Genomic DNA, 26,663 nt, shown 5'->3' with positions numbered 1-26,663 from the left:
TTCCACCTTCCAGGAAGGGGTCTGAAGGAGGCTCCCCCATTCAACAGAAGTAGGAATTATGAGAAGAGGGGAAAAGTCAGCAGAGGAAACTGATCCAGGAACTGGCCCCATTTTCCTGGTTCTCATCTGCCTGGGATCGGGGCAGGCAGTGTGGCTTTTCAAATAAAACAGAAGAGGTGGGTGAAGCGGAGACCTGGCGGAAGGGAGAGGTGATAGGGCAGCGTGAGGAAGGGCAGCAGGGGGGGGGGCCTCAGGCTCAGCTTCGTGGGGGTCCTTCTCACCTGTCTTTGCCTCCACAGAGACTGGGCTGTGGCGTTTCCTGTCCTGGATCCCAAAGAGCAGGAACTTGTATTTCCTATTGGGCTCCAGACCGGGGATGGTGACCTCACGCTGGTCTGCAGCCACAGGCACCGCCTGGGGCTGCCTGTCCCTGTCCTTGTATTGGACGACGAAGGAGTCGAATTCACCCTCGGGGACTGTCCAGGAGAGGCCCACGGAGTCCGGGGTCACGTCCGTCACTGTCAGCTCCCCGAGATGTGGCTCAAGGGGGGGCTCTGTGCCTGGGGCTGGAGAGAGGGGAGCTAGGATCCAGGAGGACAAAGAACATGGCTGAGACCTCTGGCGGGAGAAATCCCCCCTCACAGGGCTCCTGGGCTCCGAGGGCCTTAGAGAGCTTTGAACTGAGATGGGAAGCAGCTACATCTCTTTTGCACTGATCTCTAAGTGAAATGTAGCATTTCTTTCAATGATGAATACAGGGAACCAACCACGGCGGTACTAGCAGTGCGTGTAACCCTGTCACCAATAGGAGTCACAGAGACTGTCACATCACCTTAGAATTACTGCAGAAACTTCAAAATACTCTTTACAGAGATTGCTTCAAGATGGCGGAGCAGAAGGATGTGTGCTCACTCCCTCTTGCAAGAGCACCGGAATCACAACTAACTGCTGGACAATCATCGATAGGAAGACACTGGAACTCACCAAAAAAGATACCCCACATCCAAAGACAAAGAAGAAGCCACATTGAGATGGTCGGAGGGGCGCAATTACAACAAAATCAAATCCCATAACTGCTGGGTGGGTGACTCACAAACTGGAGAACACTTATACCACAGAAGTCCACCCACTGGAGTGAAGGTTCTGAGCCCAACGTCAGGCATCCCAAAATGGGGGTCGGGCAATGGGAGAAGGAATTCCCAGAGAATCAGACTTTGAAGGCTAGTGGGATTTGATTGCAGGAGTTCGACAGGACTGGGGGAAATAGAGACCCCACTCTTGGAGGGCACGCACAAAGTAGTGTGTGCATTGGGACCCAGGGGAAGGAGCAGTGACCCCCTAGGAGACTGAAGCAGAGCTACCTGCTAGTGTTGGAGGGTCTCCTGCAGAGGCGGGGGGTGGCTGTGGCTCACCATGAGGACGAGAACACTGGCAGAAGTTCTGGGAAGGACTCCTTGGCATGAGCCCTCCCAGAGTCCTCCATTAGACCCACCAAAGAGCCAGGTAGGCTCCAGTGCTGGGCTGCCTCAGGCCAAACAACCAACAGGGAAGGAACCCAGCCCCACCCATCAGCAGACAAGTGGATTAAAGTTTTACTGAGCTCTGCCCACCAGAGCAACACCCAGCTCTACCCACCACTACTCCCTCCCATCAGGAAACTTGCACAAGCCTCTTAGCCTCGTCCGCCAGAGGGCAGACAGCAGAAGCAAGAAGAACTACAATCCTGCAGCCTGTGGAACAAAAACCACATTCACAGAAAGATAGACGAGATGAAAAGGCAGAGGGCTATGTACCAGATGAAGCGACAAGATAAAACCCCAGAAAAACAACTAAATGAAGTGGAGATAGGCAACCTTCCAGAAAAAGAATTCAGAATAATGATAGTGAAGATGATCCAGGACCTCAGGAAAAGAATGGAGGCAAAAATCAAGAAGATGCAAGAAATGTTTAGAAAAGACCTAGAAGAATTAAAGAACAAACAAACAGAGATGAACAATACAATAACTGAAATGAAAGGTATGCTAGAAGGAATCAATAGCAGAATAACTGAGGCAGAAGAACGGATAAGTGACCTGGAAGACAGAATGGTGGAATTTACTGATGCAGAACAGAATAAAGAAAAAAGAATGAAAAGAAATGAAGACAGCTTAAGAGACCTCTGGGACAACATTAAACTCAACAACATTCGCATCATAGGAGTCCCAGAAGGAGAAGAAAGAAAGAACCTGAGAAAATATTTGAAGAGATTATAGTTGAAAACTTCCCTAACATGGGAAAGGAAAGAGCCACCCAAGTCCAGGAAGTGCAGAGAGTCCCATACAGGATAAACCCAAGGAGAAACATTCCAAGACACATAGTAATCAAATTGGCAAAAATTAAAGACAAAGAAAGGGCTCCCCTGGTGGCACAGTGGTTGAGAATCTGCCTGCTAATGCAGGGGACATGGGTTCGAGCCCTGGTCTGGGAGGATCCCATATGCTGCGGAGCAACTAGGCCCGTGAGCCACAACTACTGAGCCTGTGCATCTGGAGCCTGTGCTCCGCAACAAGAGAGGCCGCGATAGTGAGAGGCCCGCGCACTGCAATGAAGAGTGGCCCCCGCTTGCCACAACTAGAGAAAGCCCTCGCACAGAAACGAAGACCCAACACAGCAAAAATAAATTAATTAATTAATAAAAAAAAGAACACCAAAGAAGTTTAAACATAAATGCTCTTACATATTAAAAAAAAAAAAAGACAAAGAAAAATTATTGAAAGCAGAAAGGGAAAAATGACAAATAACATACAAGGGAACTCCCATAAGGTTAACAGCTATTTCTCAGCAGAAACTCTACAAGCCAGAAGGGGATGGTATGACATATTTAAAGTGATGAAAGGGAAGAACCTACAACAAAGATTACTCTACCTGGCAAGGATCTCATCCAGATTCGATGGAGAAATCAAAAGCTTTACAGACACACAAAAGCTAAGAGAATTCAGCACCACCAAACCAGCTCTACAACAAATGCTAAAGGAACTTCTCTAAGTGGGAAACACAAGAGAAGAAAAGGACCTACAAAAACAAACCCAAAACAATTAAGAAGATGGTCATAGGAACATACATATCGATAATTACCTTACATGTGAATGGATTAAATGCTCCAACCAAAAGACACAGGCTTGCTGAATGGATACAAAAACAAGACCCATATATATGCTGTCTACAAGAGACCCACTTCAGACCTAGGGACACATACAGACTGAAAATGAGGGGATGGAAAAAGATATTCCATGCAAATGGAAATCAAAAGAAAGCTGGAGTAGCAATACTCATATCAGATAAAATAGACTTTAAAATAAAGAATGTTACATGAGACAAGGAAGGACACTACATAATGATCAAGGGATCAATCCAAGAAGAAGATATAACAATTATAAATATATATGCACCCAACATAGGAGCACCTCAATACATAAGGCAACTGCTAACAGCTCTAAAAGAGGAAATCGACAGTAACACAATAATAGTGGGGGACTTTAACACCTCACGTACACCAATGGACAGATCATCCAAACAGAAAATTAATAAGGAAACACAAGCTTTAAATGGCACAATAGACCAGATAGATTTAATTGATATTTATAGGACATTCCATCCAAAAACAGCAGATTACACTTCCTTCTCAAGTGCACACGGAAACTTCTCCAGGATAGATCACATCTTGGGTCACAAATCAAGCCTCAGTAAATTTAAGAAAATTGAAATCAAATAAAGCATTTTTTCTGACCACAACACTATGAGATTAGAAATCAATTACAGGGAAAAAAATGTAAAAAACACAAACACATGGAGGCTAAACAATATGTTACTAAATAACCAAGAGACCACTGAAGAAATCAAAGAAGAAATCTAAAAATACCTAGAGACAAATTACAATGAAAACATGACTATGCAAAACCTATGGGATGCAGCAAAAGCAGTTCCAAGAGGGAAGTTTATATCAATAAAAGCCTACCTCAAGAAACAAGAAAAATCTCAAATAAAAAATCTAACCTTACACCTGAAGGAACTAGAGAAAGAACAAACAAAACCCAAAGTTAGTAGAAAGAAAGAAATCATAAAGATCAGAGCAGAAATAAATGAAATAGAAACAAAGAAAACAATAGCAAAGATCAATAAAACTAAAAGCCGGTTCTTTGAGAAGATAAACAAAATTGATAAACCATTAGCCAGACTCATCAAGAAAAAGAGGGAACCTACTAGAGAATGGACTTGAGGATATGGGGAGGGGGAAGGGTAAGCTGTGACAAAGTGAGAGAGTGGCATGGACATATATACACTACCAAACGTAAAATAGATAGCTAGTGGGAAGCAGCCGCATAGCACAGGGAGATCAGCTCGGTGGTTTGTGACCACCTAGAGGGCTGGGATAGGGAGGGCTTGGTGGGGGGAGACGCAGGAGGAAAGAGATATGGGAACATATGTATATGTATAACTGATTCAGTTTGTTATAAAGCAGAAACTAACATACCATTGTAAAGCAATTATACTCCAATAAAGATGTTAAAAAAAATAAAATATGACACAAATGAACTTATCTATGAAACAGAAACAGAATCAGGGACATACAGAATAGACTGGTGAGACTTCCCTGGTGGCACAGTGGTTGAGAATCTGCCTGCCAATGCAGGGGACACGGGTTTGATCCCTGGTCCAGGAAGATCCCACATGCCATGGAGCAACTAAGCCCATGCACCACAACTACTGAGCCTGCACTCTAGAGCTCGTGTGCCACAACTACTGAAGCCTGCATGCCTAGAGCCCATGCTCCTCAACAAGAGAATCCACCACAATGAGAAGCCCACGCACTGCACCAAGAGTAGCCCCTGCTCGTGGCAACTGCAGAAAGCCCGCGCGCAGCAACGAAAACCCAACTCAGCCAAAAATAAATAAAATTAAATATTAAAAAGAAAAAGGGGCTTCCCTGGTGGCGCAGTGGTTGAGAGTCCGCCTGCCGATGCAGGGGACACGGGTTCATGCCCCGGTCTGGGAGGATCCCACATGCCGTGGAGCGGCTGGGCCCGTGAGCCATGGCCGTTGAGCCTGCGCGTCCAGAGCCTGTGCTCCGCAACGGGGAGAGGCCACAACAGTAAGAGGCCCGCGTACCGCAAAAAAAAAAAAAAAAAAAAGAAAAAGAAAAAGAGGGAGAGGACTCAAATAAATAAAATTAGAAATGAAAAAGGAGAAGTTACAATAGACACCACAGAAATACAAAGCATCCTAAGAGACTACTACAAGCAACTCTATGCCAATAAAATGGACAACCTGGAAGAAATGGACAAATTCTTAGAAAGGTATAACCTTCCAAGACTGAACCAGGAAGAAACAGAAAATATGAACTGACCAATCATAAGTAATGAAATTGAAACTGTGAATAAAAATCTTCCAACAAACAAAAGTCCAGGACCAGATGGCTTCACATGTGAATTCCATCAAACATTTAGAGAAGAGCTAACACCCATCCTTCTCAAACTCTTCCAAAAAATTGCAGAGGAAGGAACACTCCCAAACTCATTTTATGAGGCCACCATCACCCTGATACCAAGACCAGACAAAGATGCTACAAAAAGAAAATTACAGACCAATATCACTGATGAATATAGATGCAAAAAATCCTCAACAAAATACTAGCAAACAGAATCCAACAACACATTAAAAGGATCATATACCATGATCAAGTGGGATTTATCCCAGGACTGCAAGGATTCTTCAATATACACAAATCAATCAATGTGACACACCATATTAACAAACTGAAGAATAAAAACCATATGATCATCTCAATAGATGAAGAAAAAGCTTTTGACAAAATTCAACACCCATTTATGATAAAAACTCTCCAGAAAGTGGGCATAGAGGGAACCTACCTCAACATAATAAAGGCCATATACGACAAACCCACAGCAAACATCATTCTCAATGGTGAAAAACTGAAAGCATTTCCTCTAAGATCAGGAACAAGACAAGGATGTCCACTATCACCACTATTATTCAACATAGTTTTCGAAGTCCTAGCCATGGCAATCAGAGAAGAAAAAGAAATAAAAGGAATACACATTGGAAAAGAAGAAGTAAAACTGTCACTGTTTGCAGATGACATGATACTATACATAGAGGATCCTAAAGATGCCACCAGAAAACTACTAGAGCTAATCAATGAATTTGGTAAAGATGCAGGATACAAAATTAATGCACAGAAATCTCTTGCATTCCTATACACTAATGATGAAAAATCTGAAAGAGAAATTAAGGAAACACTCCCATTTACCACTGCAACAAAAAGAATAAAACACCTAGGAATAAACCTACCTAGGGAGACAAAAGAACTGTATGCAGAAAACTATAAGAAACTGATGAAAGAAATTAAAGATGATACAAACAGATGGAGAGATATACCATGTTATTGGATTGGAAGAATCAATATTGTGAAAATGACTATACCACCAAAGCAATCTACAGATTCAGTGCAATCCCTATCAAATTACTAATGGCATTTTTTACAGAACTAGAACAAAAAATCTTAAAATTTGTATGGAGACACAAAAGACCCCGAATAGCCAAAGCAGTCTTGAGGGAAAAAAACATAACTGGAGGAATCAGACTCCCTGACTTCAGACTATACTACAAAGCTACAGTAATCAACACAGTATGGTACTGGCACAAAAACAGAAACATAGATCAATGGAACAGGATAGAAAGCCCAGAGATAAACTCACACACCTATGGTCAACTAATCTATGACAAAGGAGGCAAGGATATAAAATGGAGAAAAGACAGTCTCTTCAATAAGTGGTGCTGGGAAAACTGGACAGCTACACGTAAAAGAATGAAACTAGAACACTTCCTAACACCATACACAAAAATAAACTCAAAATGGATTAGAGACCTAAATGTAAGACTGGACACTATCAAACTCTTAGAGGAAAACACTCTTTGACATAAATCACAGCAAGATCTTTTTTGATCCACCTCCTAGAGTAATGGAAATAAAAACAAAAATAAACAAATGGGACCTAATGAAACTTCAAAGCTTTTGAAAAGAAAAGAAAACTACAAACAAGATGAAAAGACAACCCTCAGAATGGGAGAAAATATTTGCAAATGAATTAATGGACAAAGGATTAATCTCCAAAATATATAAACAGCTCATGCAGCTCAATATTAAAAAAACAAACAACCCAGTCCAAAAATGGGCAGAAGACCTAAATAGACATTTCTCCAAAGAAGACATACAGATGGCCAAGAAGCACATGAAAGGCTGCTCAACATCACTAATTATTAGAGAAATGCAAATCAAAACCACAATGAGGTATCACCTCACACCAGTTAGAATGGGCATCATCAGAAAATCTATAAACAACAAATGCTGGAAAGGGTGTGGAGAAAAGGGAACCCTCTTGCACTGTTGGTGGGAATGTAAATTGATACAGCCACTATGGAGAACAGTATGGAGGTTCCTTAAAAAACTAAAAATAGAACTACCATATGACCCAGAAATCCCACTACTGGTCATATACCCAGAGAAAACCATGATTCAGAAAGACACATGCACCCCAATATTCATTGCAGCACTATTTACAATAACCAGGTCATGGAAGCAACCTAAAGGCCCATCAACAGACAAATGGATAAAGAAGATGTGGTACATGTATACAATGGAATATTACTCAGCCATAAGAAAGAACAAAATTGAGTGATTTGTGGAGACGTGGATGGACCTAGAGTCTGTCACACAGAGTGAAGTAAGTCAGAAAGAGAAAAACAAATATTGTATATTAACGCATATATGTGGAACCTAGAAAAATGGTGCAGATGAACCGGTTTGCAGGGCAGAAATAGAGACACAGATGTAGAGAACAAACGTATGCACACCAAGGGGGAAAGCCATGGGGGGGGGTGGGGGGGGTAGTGGTGTGATGAATTGGGAGATTGAGATTGACATGTATACACTAATATGTATAAAATGGATAACTAATAAGAACCTGCTGTATAAAAAGATAAATAAAATAAAATTCAAAAATTAAAAAAAAAGCCTCTTTACACTCATCACTGCTTCTAAATGTGGGTAGGTTATTAAACATGCCACTTAGTCTTGCTATTTAATGAACTAATTATGAAGTTTCTGTATTACGGAATCATAAATTCGAGTTTTAAAATATTTTTGATAACTGGTTAATCAATAGAATTGGTTACCTTTGTAATCCTATGCGTTTTACTTTATGGATTTTAAGACATTGCTCTGAAAGGGGTTCACTGGTCTCACCAGACACCATAGCACAAAACTGGTGGCAACCTGTGCCCAGGAAGCATGAGGGGTGGGAGAGGCTGGGAGCCAAGAGCAAGGGCCACTCCCCTGAGGGAGCAAGATTCTGGCTTGGCCAGAAGGGAACACAGTTCAGGCCAGGGGGCTGAGGGCCCCTGAGAAGAGATTCAAGGGATGTGTGTTCTTTAACCCCAATGAAAAAGGGCAGCAGGGGGAGGTGGTAGCTGGGTCCAAGTCACAGCAGGGTTGTAAAGAGAGGGAAGGAAACAGCTGTGGACAGTGAGAGAGACAGCGTTTGGCTAGACTCAGATGGGAGGTCAGATGGGAAGAAGACAATCCTGCCTGGAGGAGGAGACAGAGTGGAGGTGGAGACTGGAGGGTAGGGAAGGTTCCAGCTCAGGAGAGGAGCCAAGGGCTCAGGTAACAGACTGGGGAGGACCTGCGGGGACCACTGAGGCAGGACCTGAGAGAGAGGCTAGGGGAGGGGGTGGCCCCGGGTAACCAGGGATGGGAACTACCTTTACCCACGCTCACTCACCGGTAATGGCTACCACAGAAAGGGGGCCCACGCGCTGCCCACCATGTAGCCCGTAGAAGTTCATCTTGTATTTGCGTGCAGGCTCCAGGCCGGGGACAGTGGCCTCTCGCTGGTCTGCGGCCACAGGTACTGCCTGGGGCTGCCCGCCCCCGTCCTTGTACTGGACCACGAAGGAGTCAAACTGGCCCTCAGGGACTGTCCATGCAAGGCCCACGGAGCTGGGGGTCACATCTGTCACTGTCAGCTCCCCGAGGCGTGGCTCCAGGGGGCGCTCGGTGGCTGGAGGAGTCTCTTCTGGTTGTGGAGCTGAGATAGAAATGGTGGGAGGCTGTTAGGAAAAGCCTCTCTTCCCCTTGTAGTAATTATGTGCGTTGTTTTTGTGGTGCCCACTGGGTGGTTCTGAGGTAAGACCACACTGATTGGTGACATCTGTCTGGCCAACAACCCTTCACTAAATCCCTGCCAGAATCCGGGGCTGTGCTTGCGGGGAGGGGTGTCAGCCACCACTGAGACCCTGGGAAAGTGGCTGAAGTTCCATCTGTGCATCTCTGGCTCCAAAGACCTCCCATCCGGACCTCCCTGCTGACCCCCAGACTTGTGTCTGCTCAGCATCTTCCCTGGGTGCCTAATTGATGTCGCAAACTCAACAAGTCCTAAACCGAGCTCAGGGCCTACTGCCACACCTGCTTCCTCCCCAGCTTTCCCGCCTCAGCAAAACCACAGCTTCGTTCTCCGAGTCATCCCTGAGTCCTCTCTTCCACCCCTCGGCCGGCCTGCGAGGAAATCCTGTCCACACTACCTTCAGAAGCTGACCCCCTTCCCCCTCCCCAACTCCACCACCACCATCTCTAAGCACACGTGCTCTTACTGGACTATAGCACAGTCTCCTAAATCCCCTCCCTCCTCCACCCTCATGCCCTTTGCCCTGTCCCCCACTGTTAACACATTAGTCAGAGTCTGTTCCCGCAATGGCTTCCATCTCACTCAGAGAAAAATCCAGGTCCTTACAATGACCTCCGAGGCCCCAGCTGTTTCTCTCTCACATCACCCTCCCCATTCCAAAACATTCCTCACTGGTCCACAGACATTCAGGCACCTTCCCTCTGCTCCGGATGCTCTTCCCCAGAGGCCTGTGTGGCTTGTCCTCTCCCTCCTGCATGTCCTTTTCTCAGGGAGGCCCTTTCCTGCCTGCTTCCTGCCCACTCACCATCTCACCTACTGGGCTTTGCTGTTCTCCCCAGCTCTTGTCACTGTCACATACGGTCCCACTGACATATTTGTGCAATTTGGTGCCTGTCTCCCTCTGACAGAATGTGAGCTCTCAGCAGGAGCTTTGTCTTGTTTGCTGCTGTGTCCCCAGCACTGGCACCCAGTGGGTGCTCCAAAAATGTTTGTTAAATGAATGAATGGTCTGCACGTCTGGAAAAGGCCAAGCTCAGGACCTGCTGGTCCCCATTGCCCCAGAATGACCTGAGTCTGGGAAGCCCTGCTTATTAGTGACCAGCCTGGAAGGTGGTCCCAAGAGGCAACTGGCCGAGGGGTAGCTGGGTGAGTGGGGTTCCCAAGAGCTTGTTTCTCTGGCTCCTGTGGGAGGACAAGACTAGGCTCTGTACTGATAAAACCTGCTTTAAAAACAGGCTGGCATGGGACTTCCCTGGTGGTCCAGTGGTTAGGGCTCCACGCTTCCACTGTAGGGGGCACGGGTTCAATCCCTGGTTGGGGAACTAAGATCCTACCCGCCGTGTGGTGTGGCCAGGCTGGAGATGAGGCCTCAGGAGGATAGAAATAAGTCTGAGTGGGGAGGGCAGGGATGCAGGCAGCTGAAGGCGGGCCAGAACAACCATCACGTACTGAGCTTCTCCCAGGTACAGGTGCCAGGCCACACGTTGTGTTTCATTTCATTTGCCTTCTAGCTCTGCTGGTTCCTTTAGCATCCGTTTCCTGCGTCTCTGTACTTCTTTCCATGAGAGAGAGAAACTGTCCCTCACCATCAAGCCTTATCATTGGTGGTTTGGCTTAACTGGGAAAGGTGGAATGATAATTACCCATGAGTACCACAGGGCCTATGCTGCATTTGGCATAATCCTTTTCCAAGTTAGCCATGTTTCTAAAGCCGCATGTCAGTTCTTCTCCTAGCAACGGTTCACCACGTGCTGTGCCAGGGACCGGCCCTGGGTCAGCTCAGCGGGCTCCAGCTGCCTGTCACCTTCCCGCTCGGATGATGGGTGCCATCGCACAGCTAAGAACGGAGAAGCCAGGAATGGAACTCAGTTTCTCCGATTCCCAGATTCAGTTTTCCTCTACCGCACCGCCTCAGTCAGTGCCCAGCACTGCCCATCCTTACCCAGGGACCAGCATGGCTGCCCCGGACAGATGGACGGACTGAGGGTGACTCCAGGAGAAACCTCGGCCACATTTTCTGGGCCTGGCACGAGCCTCCATCCTGGTACTTCAGGCCTGCAGGACAGTAACTCAGGGAGGATTTCCCCTCTCCCTACTCTCTGTGCTGACTAAAGAAAGACAAGAAATCGGGAGTGGAAGCTTCTGGAAACTAAGCCAACGAAGTCCCTTTGAGAAGTACAGAAATCATGCTCAGGAAACCTGTTTCTCTGCTTTTGGATATCTTTCTCTTTATATTAAAAGTTGCTTTTGAAAAAGCTGTGTCTTTGTTTCAGTGAACAAAGGGGAAAAGAGATGCCCCTTGCTGGGGCCAAGCTGGGCAGATTAGCAGGAGGGTCCCAGAGGCCTGTCTCTGATCCGGCCCCGCATGCTGGGGCTCTGGAGAGTAGGTGCCCAGGCTGGTCTTCTGTGGTGGCTGAGTGGCCCTGTACCCGGGTGGAAGGGACATTCTTCCTTGCTATAACCACTCACTGGATGAGCAGTAAAGAAAGTTTCCAGCTGCACTGGTGAAGAGGGCAATGTCTCATGCACATTCTGAATATCTAAGCTGAACCAGCCAAAGGGGACTGAGCAGACCCCAGGGTAAGGACAAATGTAGTAACCATAGCAGCAAACAATGCCAGCATGTTTACTTGGTGCCAGACCCATTCTTAGGTCTGTTAACTCATTTAATCTCACAACAGTTCTGTGAGGTAGGTGTTACTATCCCCATTTTACAGCTGAGGAAACAGGCACAGAAAGTTTAAGACCTGATCAAAGTCATGCAGCTGGTTGTAGCCCAGTCCCCCGTAAACTGTTCTTTCTAGGTCTTCCCCAGGCAGGTGGGGAAGGCAAGGGAGGGCAATGCCACAGGGAGACTGGGGGCCACTGGTGGGAGGAAAACAAACAAGGCCCCCGCCCTCACTCACCTGTCACGCCCACGGTGGACACGGGGCCCACACGCCGCCCCCTGTGCAGGCCGTACAGGTGCATCTTGTACTTGCGCCCGGGCTCCAGGCCCCCAGCGGTCACCTCACTCTCCTCACCCCCGACACGCACCACCTGGGGCCCGTCCCTGCCCTTGTACTGGACGGTGAAGGAGTCGAAGTGGCCCTGGGGGACGGTCCAGGAGAGGCTCAGCGAGTCCGGGGAGGATCCTGTCACCGTCAGCTCCCCCAGGAGGGGCTCCTCGGGGGCCTCCGAGGCCTCTGTGCTGGGTTCTGCGGGGCTGGGGGTCTCCTCCATCTCTGTGGGGCTGGGGGTGTCTTCCTCTGCAGCTGAGAAGGAGAGACACAGAGAGGGTGAGGTAGGGTCCCAGGTAGATGTCCTTGGGTCTCCTCCCAAGCCTTGGCCCCAGCTCCGGGCCCTGAAGTCAGTTCAGAGAAGCCCGTCCTTGGGGCTGGGTGGTCCTGCTCAGCTGACGTCTCATAAACATGCCTGGAGCCTCCGGGGTCAGCTGTGGGGGACCAGGGCAGCCACCAGCATGGCTCACAGAGGCCCTTCTCTGCCCAGGGGGACACACTGGTCCTCAGGGAGCCTGGAGGAGGCACAAAGGGCACCATGGCTCAGCCTCGAGTAGAAGGGCCTCCTGCACCCCACTCACCCATCACCTGAGAGAGGGTGATCCTCCCACGAGGTCCCACCCTGGGGCTTCCACCATCCACTCACTTGTCACCCCGATGACAGAGACGGGGCCCACACGCCGGCTGTCATGGAAGCCGTACAGGTTCATCTTGTACTTGTGGTCTGGCTCCAGGCCCGAGATGGTGACCCCGTCCTGGTGCCCTGGCACCCGCATCACCTTGGGCTGCCCATCCCTGTCTCTGTACTGGACGGTGAAAGAGTCGAAGTGGCCCTGGGGGACGGTCCAGAAGAGGCTCAGCGAGTCCGGGGAGGATCCTGTCACTGTCAGCTCCCCCAGGAGGGGCTCCTCAGGGGGCTCTGGTGCCTCTGTGCTGGGCTCTGTGGGGCTGGGGGTCTCGTCCATGCCTTCCTGCGGGGCTGAGAGAAGAGATTAGACTTTACAGGTGATGTGCTTTGTGGTGATGTTAATCGTGACAATAAAGTACATTTGGCAAATATACTCTTCAAGCTGTCCGCTTAGGGGTTCCTGTAGCCTTGGTATTAGCCATTCAGTAACACATCAAAGGAGACAGGGCTGAGACAGGCCCCTAAACCTTGTCAGTGCTGGACGACTGCACTGTGGGGCTAGGGGGCCGCTTCTCACGTCTGAGAAAGGAGACAAGATGGGAAGAGAGGGAACTCTGAGGGATGCTTCTCTGCTGTGTTCATGGACAGAGCTGACCACAGGAGAGCGAGGGGGCAGTGAGGCTTCTTCCCACTGTGCTCCTCCCTTTCGGCTCCTGCCCCTCCCCAGGGCTTTCCAGCTTCCCCCACCCCACTGACCAGGACAGGAAATGGGATGTGCTCTGCTAAGGCTTCCCAGGGCAACCCTGCCCCTCCCTCCACTTCAGACAAGAGCTGGGAGTGGGGGCATGGGCGGGGGAGATGTTGCGGATGGCGCTGGGGGCTGTGGAGGGCTGTGCTCTTGCCCGGCCTGGGCTAGAGTCACAGCCCCGAGGCATCTGCCCACCGTCTGCAGCAGCTAGGTCTTTGCTGAGGCTCCATGGGGCGGGGAGACTGGCACAGGGAAGCCAGCCCTTCTGTGACCCACTCCACGGTCCAAGGGGGACCGCTAAGGAGACAGGAGACTGAGGAGGCAGCAGACAAGAATGATAACCCGGGCAAGGGCGGGGAGGGCGGGGAGGTGAGGAGAGAAAGAGGGCACTGGGAAGCGAGAGGGCCCGGGAGAAAGAGCAGCTTACTCTTCAGTAGCAGTTTTGATGGGCCAGGCACTGTTCTAGGTGCCATATGTATATTAACTCATTTAATTCTAACAACTCTGTGAAGCTGTTACCATTGTCATCCCCACTTGACAGATGAGAAAGCTGAGGCCCAGAGAGGTTCAGTAACTGGCACAAGATCCCAGAGCTAGGATTAAAATCCAGGCAGTTGGCTCTAGAGCCCATGCTCCCAACCGCAATGCTACACAGCCATGGAAATGGTGCTGGATGGGGGAGGCTGGGCCCATGGAGGAATGCAGGGCAGGGGGGCTGAAAGTGAGCCCTTTGCCCTGCTCCAAGCTGGCTGGGAGTCAGGGAGTCAAGGGGCTGGGAGGAGGCTGGGGAAACGTGGAGCTCATGTCCCTTGGATTTGCCAGCTCTGAACAGAGCAGCTATGGCGGGAGGGTGTGGGCTGCAGGCAACAGCAGCTCAGAAATGACCACAGCCTGAGCCAGGGGAAGAAGGCCAGCAAAGACCCCAGGGAAAGAACACAGTGGCTGAGGACATCCATGGGGAGGAAAGCCCGGGACGAAGGAGTGATTCCCAGTGCTCAGAATGTGGGAAGTGGGGTCTGTTCTTGGAGATGTAGAAGCAGGGCCAAGAAAGTTTGGTCAGGGGCTGGCGGCTAGATGCAAAGTCCTGGGATGTCGGGAAGTAGACTGTGGAGGTTTGGCAGAACTGGAGCCAAGAAAGAGAAGGTGGAGGGAAGTGTGAAGGATCCCGGGTCAGGTCCTGCTCACAGGGCTGGGGGTTGGCCAGGGAGGGAGCCCCGTGCAGCCCTGACTCACCTGTGGTGGCCACCACGGACACAGGCCCCACGCGCTGCCTGCCATGAAGCCCGTAGAGGTTCATCTTATACTTCCGGTCGGACTCCAGGCCGGGGATGGTGACCTCATTCTCATGCCCCCTGATGGGCACTGCCTGGGCCCACCCCTGTGCATCCTTGTACTGGACCATGAAGGAGTCAAAAGAGCCCTGGGCCACCGTCCAGGACAGGCGCAGGGAGTCTGGGGTGGTGCCAGTCACTGTCAGCTCCCCCAGCAGGGGCTGCTCAGGGGACTCTGGGTGGCGGGGCTCCTCTCTCTTCTCTGGGGCTGTAAATAAGAGGATCCAGGCAGGGCTGAATTGGCAGAACCCCAGGATTGGGGCCTGGGGTTTGGACAGGTTGTCACACCTGTGGGAGTCTCTATGCAATTAGCACGAGTGATGAACTCTGAGAAATCTGGCACAACCAGGGTATGACACACCTTCTGGGCCTTGGGGAGCAGCTGAACAGGATGAAAGGGTCCCAGCAGTGCAGGGGAGGCTGGCTGGCCCTGAGCCCAAAAGCAGGGCCAGGATTCGGAGTCAGCCATCTCGCTGGGAGGCCCCAGCTTGTTCCTGGCTGGGGGCAAGCATGCGGAAGACTGGGAGGGGTCACATGGGGGCTTAGGTGGCCGCTACTCACCAGTGGTGCCATCGGCCGTGAGGGGGCCATGCCGCTTCTTGTCGGCAATCCCAAACAGAGTGAATCTGTACTTGTGGTCAGGGTCCAGCGGGGAGACAATGACCGAGCGCTCGGGAGCTTCCACGGGCACCACCTGGGGCCGTCCATCCCTGTCCCTGTATTGGACCACGAAGGAGTCAAACTGGCCCTCAGGGACAGTCCAGGAGAGGTGCAGCGAATCTGGGGTGGGATCTGTCACCCACAGCTTTCCCAGGCGGGGTGGAGTCACTGAGCTGGAATCCGTCTGAGGCACTAAAAAGAGCAGGTAGAGAGAAGGGAGGGACACAGGTCAAAGGATAAGAAGGAACCCATCTCCCACCTGGGGATGCCGTGTGAGGTTGTGCAGGCTGTTCACTACACAAAAGGTGCATGGTGGGGCTTCCCTGGTGGCGCAGTGGTTGAGAGTCCGCCTGCCGATGCAGGGGATACAGGTTCGTGCCCTGGTCCGGGAAGATCCCACATGCTGCGGAGCGGCTGGGCCCGTGAGCCATGGCCGCTGAGCCTGCGCGTCCGGAGCCTGTGCTCCGCAACGGGAGAGGCCACAACAGTGAGAGGCCCGCGTACCGCAAAAAAAAAAAAAAAAAAAAGTGCATGGTGGAGGGAGCACTGAGGGGCTGAAATCCAGCCAGCACTCTGCTTGCCAAGCTGTGTACCCTGGCAAAAGGCTATGCCCAACTGGAAGAAGGGGTGCTTTCTTTGATGGGGCACAAAAGCACCGTATGGACTAGTGTGGCCCTGACTCATTCTGCAGCCTGGAAAGGGCTTCAGAGAGAAGGGAGCCCAGCCAGCCCCTTCCACATCTCCATGGCCAGGGAAGTCTTCCAGGACAGCCTCTACTGTTTCCAGGCCTAAGAACTAGCTGGTTTCTTCTCCAAGAGAGGGAAGCTTGGTCCTTGGTGCGTTTTTACGTGGGAGAGCCCCCCACACCTGCGCTCTGGGCCCCACTTCCTCCTTTCCTACCCTCACTCCCTCGGCTATGCCATGAGCATTTACACAAGCTCCTCCACTCAGCTGCAACGCCCTCCAGCCTCCACCCTCCCTCTTTGCTCTCTAGTCCCAGCCCAAATTCCAGAAGGAGATGTCTACACTGCTTGTAGTCATGTTCTCACCTACATCACCCTCCCAACCCAGCTCCACCCTCCACCAGCCGCTCTCACCAGGGTGAGTGGTGACCTCGCCATTGCTAAGTTCTGTGGACACGCTGTAGCCTTGAATCACTCTTACGGAATCTGACATGTCTGACCGCGCCCTTCATTTTGGCATCCCTCTCCCCAGTTCACCCTGCAGGCACCCCTTCCTCTGCTCTTGCCCTGAGTGTTAGCCATCTCCAGGGTTCCAGTGGCCATGTCTCTTCTCCCTGCCCCCCACCCTGGCTTCTGCCTGTTGGGACACCCACACCCCCTCTTCAGGCCTTTCCTCTGCTCTCCAGGCCCATGAGGGCAGCAGGATGACCCTATGGCCCCATCACTTTCTGCTTGAGTGACCTTGCCCTCTCTGTGCCTCAGTTCTCCTCATCTGTGAAATGAGCATGCCTCACAGGGCTGCTTACGAGGATTAAGTGCGATGATACACTTAGAACATCTTGAACACATTTGACACTTAACGAATGCTCGAAAGATGTTTAACCAAGTGTCCCCCGCTGCACTGCTCCTCACATCCGTTGCCCGTTGCCTCGGGGAATAGGACTGCCTTCTCCAGCTATCCTCTGCAGCAGCCTCAGTGTTATTTGTAAGATAAATATTGAATTAGGTCACTCTCTCACGTAAAGCCCTTTGGCAGCCCCCTAAGGTCCTCAGATGAGTTCTAAGTGACTCAGTCGGACACATGAGATCAGTGAGATCAGTGCCCTCAGCTCCCAGGTGCCCTGCCCCTCGCCCAGAGGAAAGAGGCTTTGATTCTCTTACAGGGCCACACTCTCTCCTGCTGCGCTCTCCCTCTGTTTGCTCTACCCTCCTCAACCTCCCTGCCTGACCACCACAATTTTCCCTTCGGGATTCATCTCCGGCACCACCTTCTCCAGGGAGCCTTCCTGGACTTGCCGAAGCACTGGGCAGACCCCCTTCAGGACTGTGCAGAGGGCAGAGGCAGGGGTGTGTGTGACCCCTCTCACTTACAGATCTTGGCTTCAGCCACCAGGGGGCCATGCCTCTTCTTGCCCACGAGCCCGTACAGGACGAATTTGTACTTGCGGCCGACATCCAGGTTGGAGATGAGGGCTGAGCGCTGGGGTCCCTCTACAGGCACCACCTGGGGCCTGTCTCTGTCTTTGTATTGGATCACGAAGGAGTCAAACTCGCCCTCAGGGACCGTCCAGTGCAGAAGCAGGGAGTTGGAAGTCATGTCCGTCACTGTCAGCTTGCCCAGGCGTGGTGGGGCCAAGGGCTGCCCAGGCTTCTCCCCATCCCTGTCTGGGGTGTGGGGCAAAGCAAAGCATGTGGGCTCAAGCACTGCCTTGTCCCCAGTCTCCTTCCCTCTCCTCTGCCCACTGGCTTACTCCATCCTGGACAGCTCCCTTCCTGGAAGCCTCCATTCCCCGCCCTCTGTTCTCTGGGACCAGCCTTTCTAAGAAGGTGGGCATTTCTCCCCAATCTCTGCTCTGGAGTGAGAGCTTTGGCTCTTCCCTTGCGATAACTTCCTCCCCACTCACAAAGGTCCCAGTCCCTCTTCACACCTGGGGGAGTCTCTGGGGGAGTTTCAGGTCCCCTGTGGTTTCCCCTGAGAGTTCAGAACCTTGCCATTGCTGTTTCAGAGCAGTCTGAAGACGCCTCGGTGCACCTGAACTCCTCTCTCCCTTACCGCCCTCTCCCCAGTGGTGAGCTTGATCTGGAGTTGCAGGGAGAGCTGGCTAAGGGGACCATGGGGTGCTGTCCACTGCAGGCTGGGCTCGCAGGGTGAGGGGCAGCACCGCTGTCCTAGCCTGTCCAGTGAGCGGATGGCAGGGGCTTGGGAGAAGGGAAAGGGAGGAGAGGGCTGAGGGTCAGGATCCTCAGGGCCAGAGGCCTTCCCACACCCACCCTGAGAGACATAGTGGGCGGGCTGCGGCAGAGGAGTAACCAGGAAGTGGGGGCAGGGCGATTCAGCACAAAGAAAGCTGTAAGCGGAGAGCCAGGGGGCCAACAGCCTCTCCCCTTGAGTCCTTGTCCCATCCTTTGACTTTTGTCCTCTCTCTCATCTACTTTGCCTGGAGTACTCCTCTCTCCGGCCCACCCTACCATTGTGCTAAGACCCCCCTCCATCCCTCTTGCCTCTGAACCCTCAACTCCTTTTCTCTCCTTGTTTCTCCTACCACCCTGACCCAAACACCAGCCCTACCCTTCAATCTCCACCCCACCTCTGAAATCCTAATGGCCCAGCCCCTCCCCCAACCTCAGGACATTGGTCTTGAGGAGAATCCAGGATGTACCCATAATGCCTTGGTAGATGAGAGGGGCAGAGGGTTCGCCCCTGGGGGGGACCCCACGAAGTGACAGCTCATAGGGGGATCCAGGAGGGGGTGAGGGCACCAGAGCCTGACGGACATCCCCTGGCAGTAGCTCCTCATGTGCCCCAGGCCCTTCGGGCACCCGCAGGCGCAGCTGGAAGTGGGCAAAGGTGTCAGGCTGGGCGGTCCAGGCCACGCGGAGGTGCCCTGTCTTGTCTCTGCCCAGCATCCTCAACTCTGCCAGCTTCTGGGGTCGCTGCTGCAGGACAGGGGCCTGAGCCCCTTGAGTCGTTGAAGGGCCTGAGGGAGGAGGCTCATCAGTGGTCCCCAGGAGGTCTGAGGGGGAGGACCCTGGGACGAAGCAGGAGGAGAAAAACAGGAGAGTGGAGTATGAGAGTCAGAAAGGAAACCCTGGCCCCCAGGGTCTGCCCTTTAGCCTCTAAGAGCCTACAGACCCTCCCTTTTCTGCTCCTGGATCACCCCCTGGGTCACCCCATCATCCCAAAGGTGCACCACAGTCCTGCACAGACAGGCCCGCAGGTAATAAATAAAAGAAATAAAGTCTGCCATCCCTCGTCCCACAAGGCTCCTGTGACCTCCAGCCCCGACAGACCACCATGTCCCTCCCCACAGGAACCCCTTCCCCACTGGGTGGTGGTGGTGACTTCCAATAGTGCTGCAGTGACAAGCCTGGAAGAAAGGAGGAGACGGTGGCATTAGGGGAGGAGGGTACAGAGAGGGTGGGTAGTGAGAAGAGAGGGAAGAGGGGATGGGGGGTGGACATCCAGCTCAGGTGGCATCTGGGCCCTATGGTGGAAGAAGAGGTCCAGAACCCTCCCCATGACAGCCACAGAGCGCCCCTTCCCCGAGCCGGGACATCGTTCCTGTGGGAGACAAGTGTGAAGTGAGCCAGGAGGTCGGGAAAGGCAGCTCAAGAAGCAGTGGTTTCACCCCTCACACACACATGCTGCCCGATGGCTTCAAGGCCACCTCCAAGCGGTTCCGATGTGTCCCTTTGAGGTTGGGGCCAGATTGTGGAAAACAGTAACCATGACCACAGTCTTCAGCCACTCTCACCACAGTGGGTCAGAGTGGGGAACCACTGGTTTCTCTCCCTACCCGACCCAGTCTGCTCCAGACACTGCCCCTCCCACCAAATGCCCCTTCTGTTGCCTAGAACAGGATTCCTGGCAGAAGTGTCCTAGGAACCCAAGTGAAAATCAGACAGTCCCAAAGAACAGGTCTCCTTGACCTTGGGTATCCACCGGGACCCTGAGGGTGGAGGTGGCGTCTAGGGACACGAGAAGGTGCGCTTTGTTGGGGGGTTCTCTTGGAGACTGGACCGGGTAGGGCTTGAAGACAGAGCGTGCGGTGGGGTGGCAGCCCGAGCAGTGAGGCAGCGGGAACTCAGGGATGCCGACTCCAGGGGTAGGGGAGACTGGGCAGGAGATGGGTGGTCCCGCGGCCCCACCCACACTACCTGTGGTTGTGATGAAGGCGTAGGACTTGGAGGTCTGCCCTGCCCGCACCCCGTGGACCTCCACGTGGTAGGTGGTGCCGGGTTTGAGATCTGGCAGGCTGACGGTGCGCGTGGTGCCCGGCACGGTCAGCTCCCCGCCGGGGCCCTCTGCGGGCGGCTGGGGCCGCCAGCGCAGCACCACGCGCTCGAAGTGGCTGCGGAGCCCGTCGAGGGACACGAGGAGTGCACCGTCGGCGGAACTGCCCAGCACCTCGGGCTTGGGGTGGCGGGGTGCAGCCACCCGGTCGACGCCTTCGGGCGAGAGGCCGTAGGTGCCCTGGTTGGAGTCCTGCTTCCAGGTGCCCGAGTCGGGGCTGGAGGTGGAGTGGGGGCGACGGGCCGGGGGTGCGGGGGAGCTGGTGGGGACGGCCGCCGCCAGGCGACGCCGCTGCAAGTATTCGTGGATGTGGCGCGCCACCGACGTGTAGGTCTGGTTGGCCCGCAGTGGGTAGCCGTGAGCCCGCAGGTGGTGTTCCAGGTCCTGCGCGGTGCCGCGGAAGCGGCCCAGCTCGGCCGTCAGGTTGCCCCACGCCCGCCGAGGGGGCTGGGGTAGGCTCGGCCCGGGCCGAGACTCCGCCTCCCCCTCCTCCGCCGGCCGTGAGGGCCGAGGGGGGACTGGTGGGCGCGGGGGCCGCGGGGGCCGCGGGGCCGGGACCGGCCGGGGCCGGGGCTTGGGGGACGGGGCTGGGGCGTGCGCCTCCGGGTGACTGTAGTGGCCTGGTGCTGCCGGGGCGGAAAAAGGGGGAGGGGGAGGGCCGGTCAGTGGCAGCCCCCCACCAATCCTCCCCGTGGCAGTTCCTCCCACCGTCCCTCCCACCGGAGCCAGAGGCCTCTTCCTGTGCCCCAGCCCCACCTGGAAAGAGAATCGAGAGAAAGGAGTTAGTGTCCCAGGATTCCCTCACCCCTTGCCCTCCAAGCCCGCCACTGTTGGTGCCCTAGAGAGAAGAAACCAGCGGGTGGGGCCCTGTGTCTGAAGGAGAGAAAGGGGCGTGGGAGGAGAGACTGCGAGCTACAGCGAGGTGGGCGTCCCTCTGTCACAGGAAAAGAAAAGAAAGATCCAGGCATCTGTTAAGAGACCGTGAGGGTTAGTGGAAAATTACTGCTGAGACCTAAGTCCCCCAATCCCCAATCCTAAAGTCAACAGGAGTGCTGACCTCTAATCTGCCTAATTCCAATCTCTCCAAGATCTGGCCACTGACTGAGCTCAAGGGCTGTCCCTGTGTCCAAGTTTGGATCAGAACCTCCCCCATCTGGGTGGGTCGGACAGCATCTCCTATTTACTGCTTCTCTCTATGAGGCAGCTCCTCCCAAACTCCAGCCCACAGCCTTCCTACAGTACTCCAAGCACCTGAGACTCCATCTCCGCAGAGCCCTTGGTGCACAGCAAGGCCCCCCAGCAGGTGCTTTGGGACTGCCACACACCCTGTCAAGTGCGTTCAGAGCAGCCTGTGAGCCGGACATGTGGACTCCCTAGGAAGTGGCTCCTATGCTCAGAAACTTCCCTAACCCTTGGCCAGCCATACCTGTGTTGGCCCTGACAGAAGCCGGGTAGCTTACTGCCCGGCCCCGCTCAGCAGTGACGGTCACCACGTATTCCACGCCTGGCATCAGGCCGGTCAGCAGCGTCCCGTCTGCCTCAGAGGGCACTTCCAGCCGCACCCTCTGGTTGCCGGCACTGACGTAGGACACCACGAACTGGTCCACCTCGGCCTGGGGGCGCAGCCAGTTGAGCTCCAGCGTGGTTGGTGTCACAGCCACCACTCGGAGGTCCTGGGGGCCATCGATCACTAGCCCGGTCAGAGAGAGCAGGGATCAGGTGGGAGTCTGGATCTGCAGTCACCAGCTTTCCTTCTGCGAGCCTTGCCCCCAGCCAATCCCTCCCCTCTGCCCTCTTGGAGGGCATATTCCCAGCCAACCCTCTCAAATCCAGATCTCCACCCAGGACCCCACCCCACAGCCCCAGCTCTCACTGGTGGTGATGGTCTTGGAGGCAGGAGGGCCCCAGCTAGTCCCTCGAAGGGCACGGACAGTGACCTCGTACTCCTGACCGGGGGCCAGTCCTCTCTGGTCATAGGCTGAGGCGGAGCTGGGCACCCGTGCTGTGAATGGGGGGCTCGGCCCCTCTGTCTGCAGGAGAGAAAGCAGCAGGTGGATCAGGGCTGCCACTCTCACCCCTGCCGCTCAAGCCCCCTTATCCCTTCTTCCTCCAGTTCCAGGCAGGGTCAACATGGGACTGTGTAGAACTTGGCCTTATACAGCTGGGGAGCGTGGGTGGTATCAGCAAACACATCTAGAACACCTACTCCATGCCACGTACTGTTCAAGGCAATTTATATATGTGAACTCACTTAATCTGCTTAAGAATCTGATGAGGTAGGTCGTATTATTCCCAACGGACAGACAGATGAGGAAACTGAGGTACACAAGGATTAAGTGGCTTGCCCAAGGTCACCAACACCAAGAAAGTGTCAGGGATTTAAACCCAGGCAGTGTGACCTCAGAGTCCCCTCTCCTGGCCACTACCTTTTTAGCCTGTTCATCAGCTGTCTGCCGGAATTCTGACACATGCCAGGACTCTTCTTCTGGCTTTCCCCCCGCAACCCTGACTCCCTGGGCACGAGGAGGCTTCTCCTAAGCCCATTCCTGTCATAACAGATGAAGTAGATGAGGGATGTCACTTCAAGTCTCACTTCCTCCTTTAAGCAGCTGCCCCAGCCTGAGCCTCCCCACAGACACCTGCCCCTGTGACCCACGTCATGATATTTCCTTTCAGGTACTTTTCTTGTATCCTCAGCAGGGTTGTAGGTCCCTCAAAAACAAGGCCCACCTGCTCAAAGTTCCACAAATATGTTCCCTGATTTTGTGCCTGGCATCATTTGGGCACTGGAGACATAAAAATAAAAGATATGATCCCTGTCCTCAGATAGCTCATGCCCTAGCAGCTAAATGTGTGGCCATGTCTTAAGTTTTATTAGATCCCTAACCCAAATCTCTATGTGTAGCACATGCCTGTAAGAAAACAACCCTCCTTCAAGTATACATGTAAAGTATTATGATTATTTGTGGTGACCCCATAGAAAATCTGCCAGCCCCTGCTCCAGGCAGGGTCTCCTGGAGTGCCAGCCACTGGGGAAACAGGAGGAATGCACATTTGTGAGCAGTCTAACAGCCCAGCATTTCGCTGGGCTGTCTATCTAGGACAGCTAATAAAGACGTTCTGTTCTGTTTAGCTATGTTGGCAGTTATGGGGACACCTCCATTCAGCCAAGTAGGATTGGAAATTTCAAAAGGTACTCTCCTAAACCAAGAGAATTGTGGGGAAATCAGCATAGTAAATACCAAAGTATAAAACCAGATGAAAGTCCACATAGAGACTTCTGGGTTGAGGATGAAGTAAAGCTTTGTCAGAGTTTTCTCGGCTGAAAAGTTTTCCTGGTCACACAGGATCCCCATCCCTCTCCTATTCACTCTGCCCTAGGATACCCCATCTTGGGAGGCCTCAGACTGGTCTCAACTCAAGACCTGTGTGCCCCTCCTCCTTCCCAGAACTTATTCTCTGTCCTCTTATTCCCCCAACACACACACACACACACACACACACACGAATACACACACACACACGCATGCTTTGAGTGTTCCCCAATGATGTCTGGTCCTTTCAGCGAGAGAAGCCCACCCCCGAGTTCTCCTTCTCCCTTCAGACCACCTACATGAACCTTTTAAATGCTTTGTAGTCCTTCCTGAGGTCCATTTGGGAACAGTCCCCTGAAAAGTCCCACTGTCAGTCTAACCCACATCTCTCAGCATCATCTGTCTGGTCTGAGGCAGGCTCTCTAGCCAGATGCTAGCAGCTGGTTCTGCCCCTTGGTGAGAGTTTTGGCTGCTTCACTGATGTCCTTGGCAAGATTCTAACTCTATTCTCGATATCAACCTCATGGCCCCAGGTGGGCGACTCCACTTTGGCTGGTCCCTGGAGCTTACCTCAGCCTCACCCTGCTTTTCAGACCAGACCAAACAAACTTTTCTCAGGCTGCAAGGGCCTGTGTCCCAATGAAAACGTGGCATAGCCCCAGTGTCCAGGCTGCAGAATACACCCAGACAGGGAACACTTGAACGTCTGTCTGTTCGGGGGTTCACCTCCCTCAGTTTCTTCATGCTTTCTCTCACATTCATAAAAGACCTTGCCTTTTGCAAAATAGCAACATTTCTTAAGTTAGTGGTCCTTGGGCTTGGGGTGCATCAGAATCACCTGGAGGGCTTGTTACAACACAGGTTACTGGGCTCTGCCCCCTAGAGCTTCTGACTCAGTAGATCTGGGGGTGGAGTCTGACAGTTAGCATGTCTAGTGCTCCAGGTGATGTTAATGCTGTAGGTCCAGGGAACACATTTTGAGAACCACTGAGTCAGAGGAACAACGCCACGTATGCAGGGAAAGGAGGAATGTTCCTCTTCTGTGTTCTGAAAATCATTCCAATAACTAGGTGTGTCCCTTTGCCAGGGATAGTAGAGTTTGGGCTTTGAGAGAGAAGTGGTTCTAGAAAAGGGGAGGGGAAAAGGTAGAGAGAGGCTTCTAGGAAGATGGCAGTGGCCAGAGGACAGCCAGCTACTGAATGTACTCTGTGCCAACAGAAATGGATAGAGAGTGCTGGCCAAGGCAAGAGGCACAATACTAGGGGCCAGCCACAAAAAGCATAGAAAGCATAGTCAGAGGGTCAGTAGCACAGGCTGATGTGGAGTCCAAGGGAGGAGTCTGGGGACCAATCTTACAGGAGCATTTTCCACACCCAGGCTCAGAGAGAACCCAGAATGTGACAGAGGTCCATACCCAGAGCAAAGCAGATGAGCTAAGAGCATGGCCAAGCTGGACCCAGGCCGGCTCAACACCAGCCTGGCCCCACGGAGAGGGAGAAAGCCTAGGGCTGCAGCGGGGAGGCTGCACCCCCTGAGAACACCACGGACAAGTTCATATTTACTAAGAGTGGGAGATGATGCTACCCTGTAAGCTCCTTCTATCTCAAGTGTAAATTTTACTTCTTCTTTCCCTGAAGCTCCTTAGGAAAGCTCTGTTTAAAAGTCCTACCCTCTCGGGCCTCCCTGGTGGCGCAGTGGTTGAGAGTCCGCCTGCCGATGCAGGGGATACGGGTTCGTGCCCCGGTCTGGGAGGATCCCATATGCCGCGGAGCGGCTGGGCCCGTGAGCCATGGCCGCTGGGCCTGCGCATCCGGAGCCTGTGCTCCGCAACGGGGGAGGCCACAACAGTGAGAGGCCCGCATACCGCAAAAAAAAAAAAGTCCTACCCTCTCAAGATTAAAACTATGCAAATAATATACACACAGAAGAGAGTGGGAGAAACACTTTACAATGTTAACAGTGCTTGTTTTAGTGTGAAACAGCCAACGATTGTTTTTTTCTCTAGTTGCCAAATTCTTGTCTTGTGATTACATTATTTTTATAACTGAAAATATATTTTTTTAAACAGAAGAAAAATCCCAGCTCTCTTGGTTGTGCAGCAAAGTAGGGATTTCTGCCTCTGCTCCTACCAGCGGGTAAGGAGAGACAGAACATGGCAGGGGTCTGGGCTTGAGGAGATAATAAGAAGATTTAGAATGACTAGGCCAGTTGGGGTGGGGGTGACAGCCAGCACCTCTGAGCTGTCCCTTCTGTCCTAGAGGCTTCCTAGGTTTAGGCCCTGGGACTTATTTATTTTTCCAGAGTCCTGACTGGGTAGAGATGAGAATGACATGGCCTACCCACCAATGGCATTTGTGGGATGATGCAGGAAAACATTTGGACAGTAGAAATGTCAGATGATTTGAAACTAGGAGACCAAACACAACATAAAAGTCCAATCTGCATAAAGGGAAATCTCTAATGAGAGGCCACAGTCTTTGTCCTTAGGGTGCCCCCCAATATTTTAAGAGTGAGTTGGAAGGAGACAGAGAAAGGAGGCTTTGCAATGCACCGATGACACGGAGGTAGGGGAACCAGCTCACGGACTCAAACTATTGCAACAGCCTGGACAGGTTGGCCCAAAGCAAAAATGGTAACACTGAAGAGAGCGAAATGCAAAGGCTTATATTTAGGCTTAAAAAGAGAGTATGTAGTTGAATGTCTTCTTTTTTCCTTCCTTTTTTTCTTCCTTCTTTCTTTTTTCCTTGTTTATATTTTCTAAAGT

General features: G+C 52.3%; 1 protein-coding gene across 4 annotated transcripts in view; it reads right to left on the bottom strand.

Moving 5' to 3' along the window:
- TNXB (tenascin XB) overlaps positions 1–26,663 on the bottom strand; it is a 63,568-nt gene that overhangs the window by 22,728 nt on the left and 14,177 nt on the right. For 2 of the 4 annotated variants that reach the window (XM_082639291.1, XM_082639289.1), the window contains exons 5-15: positions 22,459–22,615; positions 22,012–22,275; positions 20,450–21,211; positions 18,952–19,320; positions 17,663–17,956; positions 15,510–15,800; positions 14,851–15,156; positions 12,888–13,220; positions 12,149–12,496; positions 8,841–9,146; positions 282–566 (exon numbers count right to left, since the gene is read on the bottom strand). In XM_082639291.1, coding sequence (XP_082495417.1) covers positions 282–566; positions 8,841–9,146; positions 12,149–12,496; positions 12,888–13,220; positions 14,851–15,156; positions 15,510–15,800; positions 17,663–17,956; positions 18,952–19,320; positions 20,450–21,211; positions 22,012–22,275; positions 22,459–22,615 — 3,715 coding nt within the window. The remainder of the gene's footprint in view (positions 1–281; positions 567–8,840; positions 9,147–12,148; positions 12,497–12,887; positions 13,221–14,850; positions 15,157–15,509; positions 15,801–17,662; positions 17,957–18,951; positions 19,321–20,449; positions 21,212–22,011; positions 22,276–22,458; positions 22,616–26,663) is intronic. The other 2 variants (XM_082639290.1, XM_082639292.1) reach the window with 2 other exon arrangements.

The sequence above is a fragment of the Mesoplodon mirus genome, assembly GCF_964341445.2.
Source record: "Mesoplodon mirus genome assembly, chromosome: 12".
Lineage (NCBI taxonomy): Eukaryota > Metazoa > Chordata > Mammalia > Artiodactyla > Ziphiidae > Mesoplodon > Mesoplodon mirus.
Note: the sequence above shows the minus strand (reverse complement) of the source record. Positions and strands in the feature narration are given on the sequence as shown.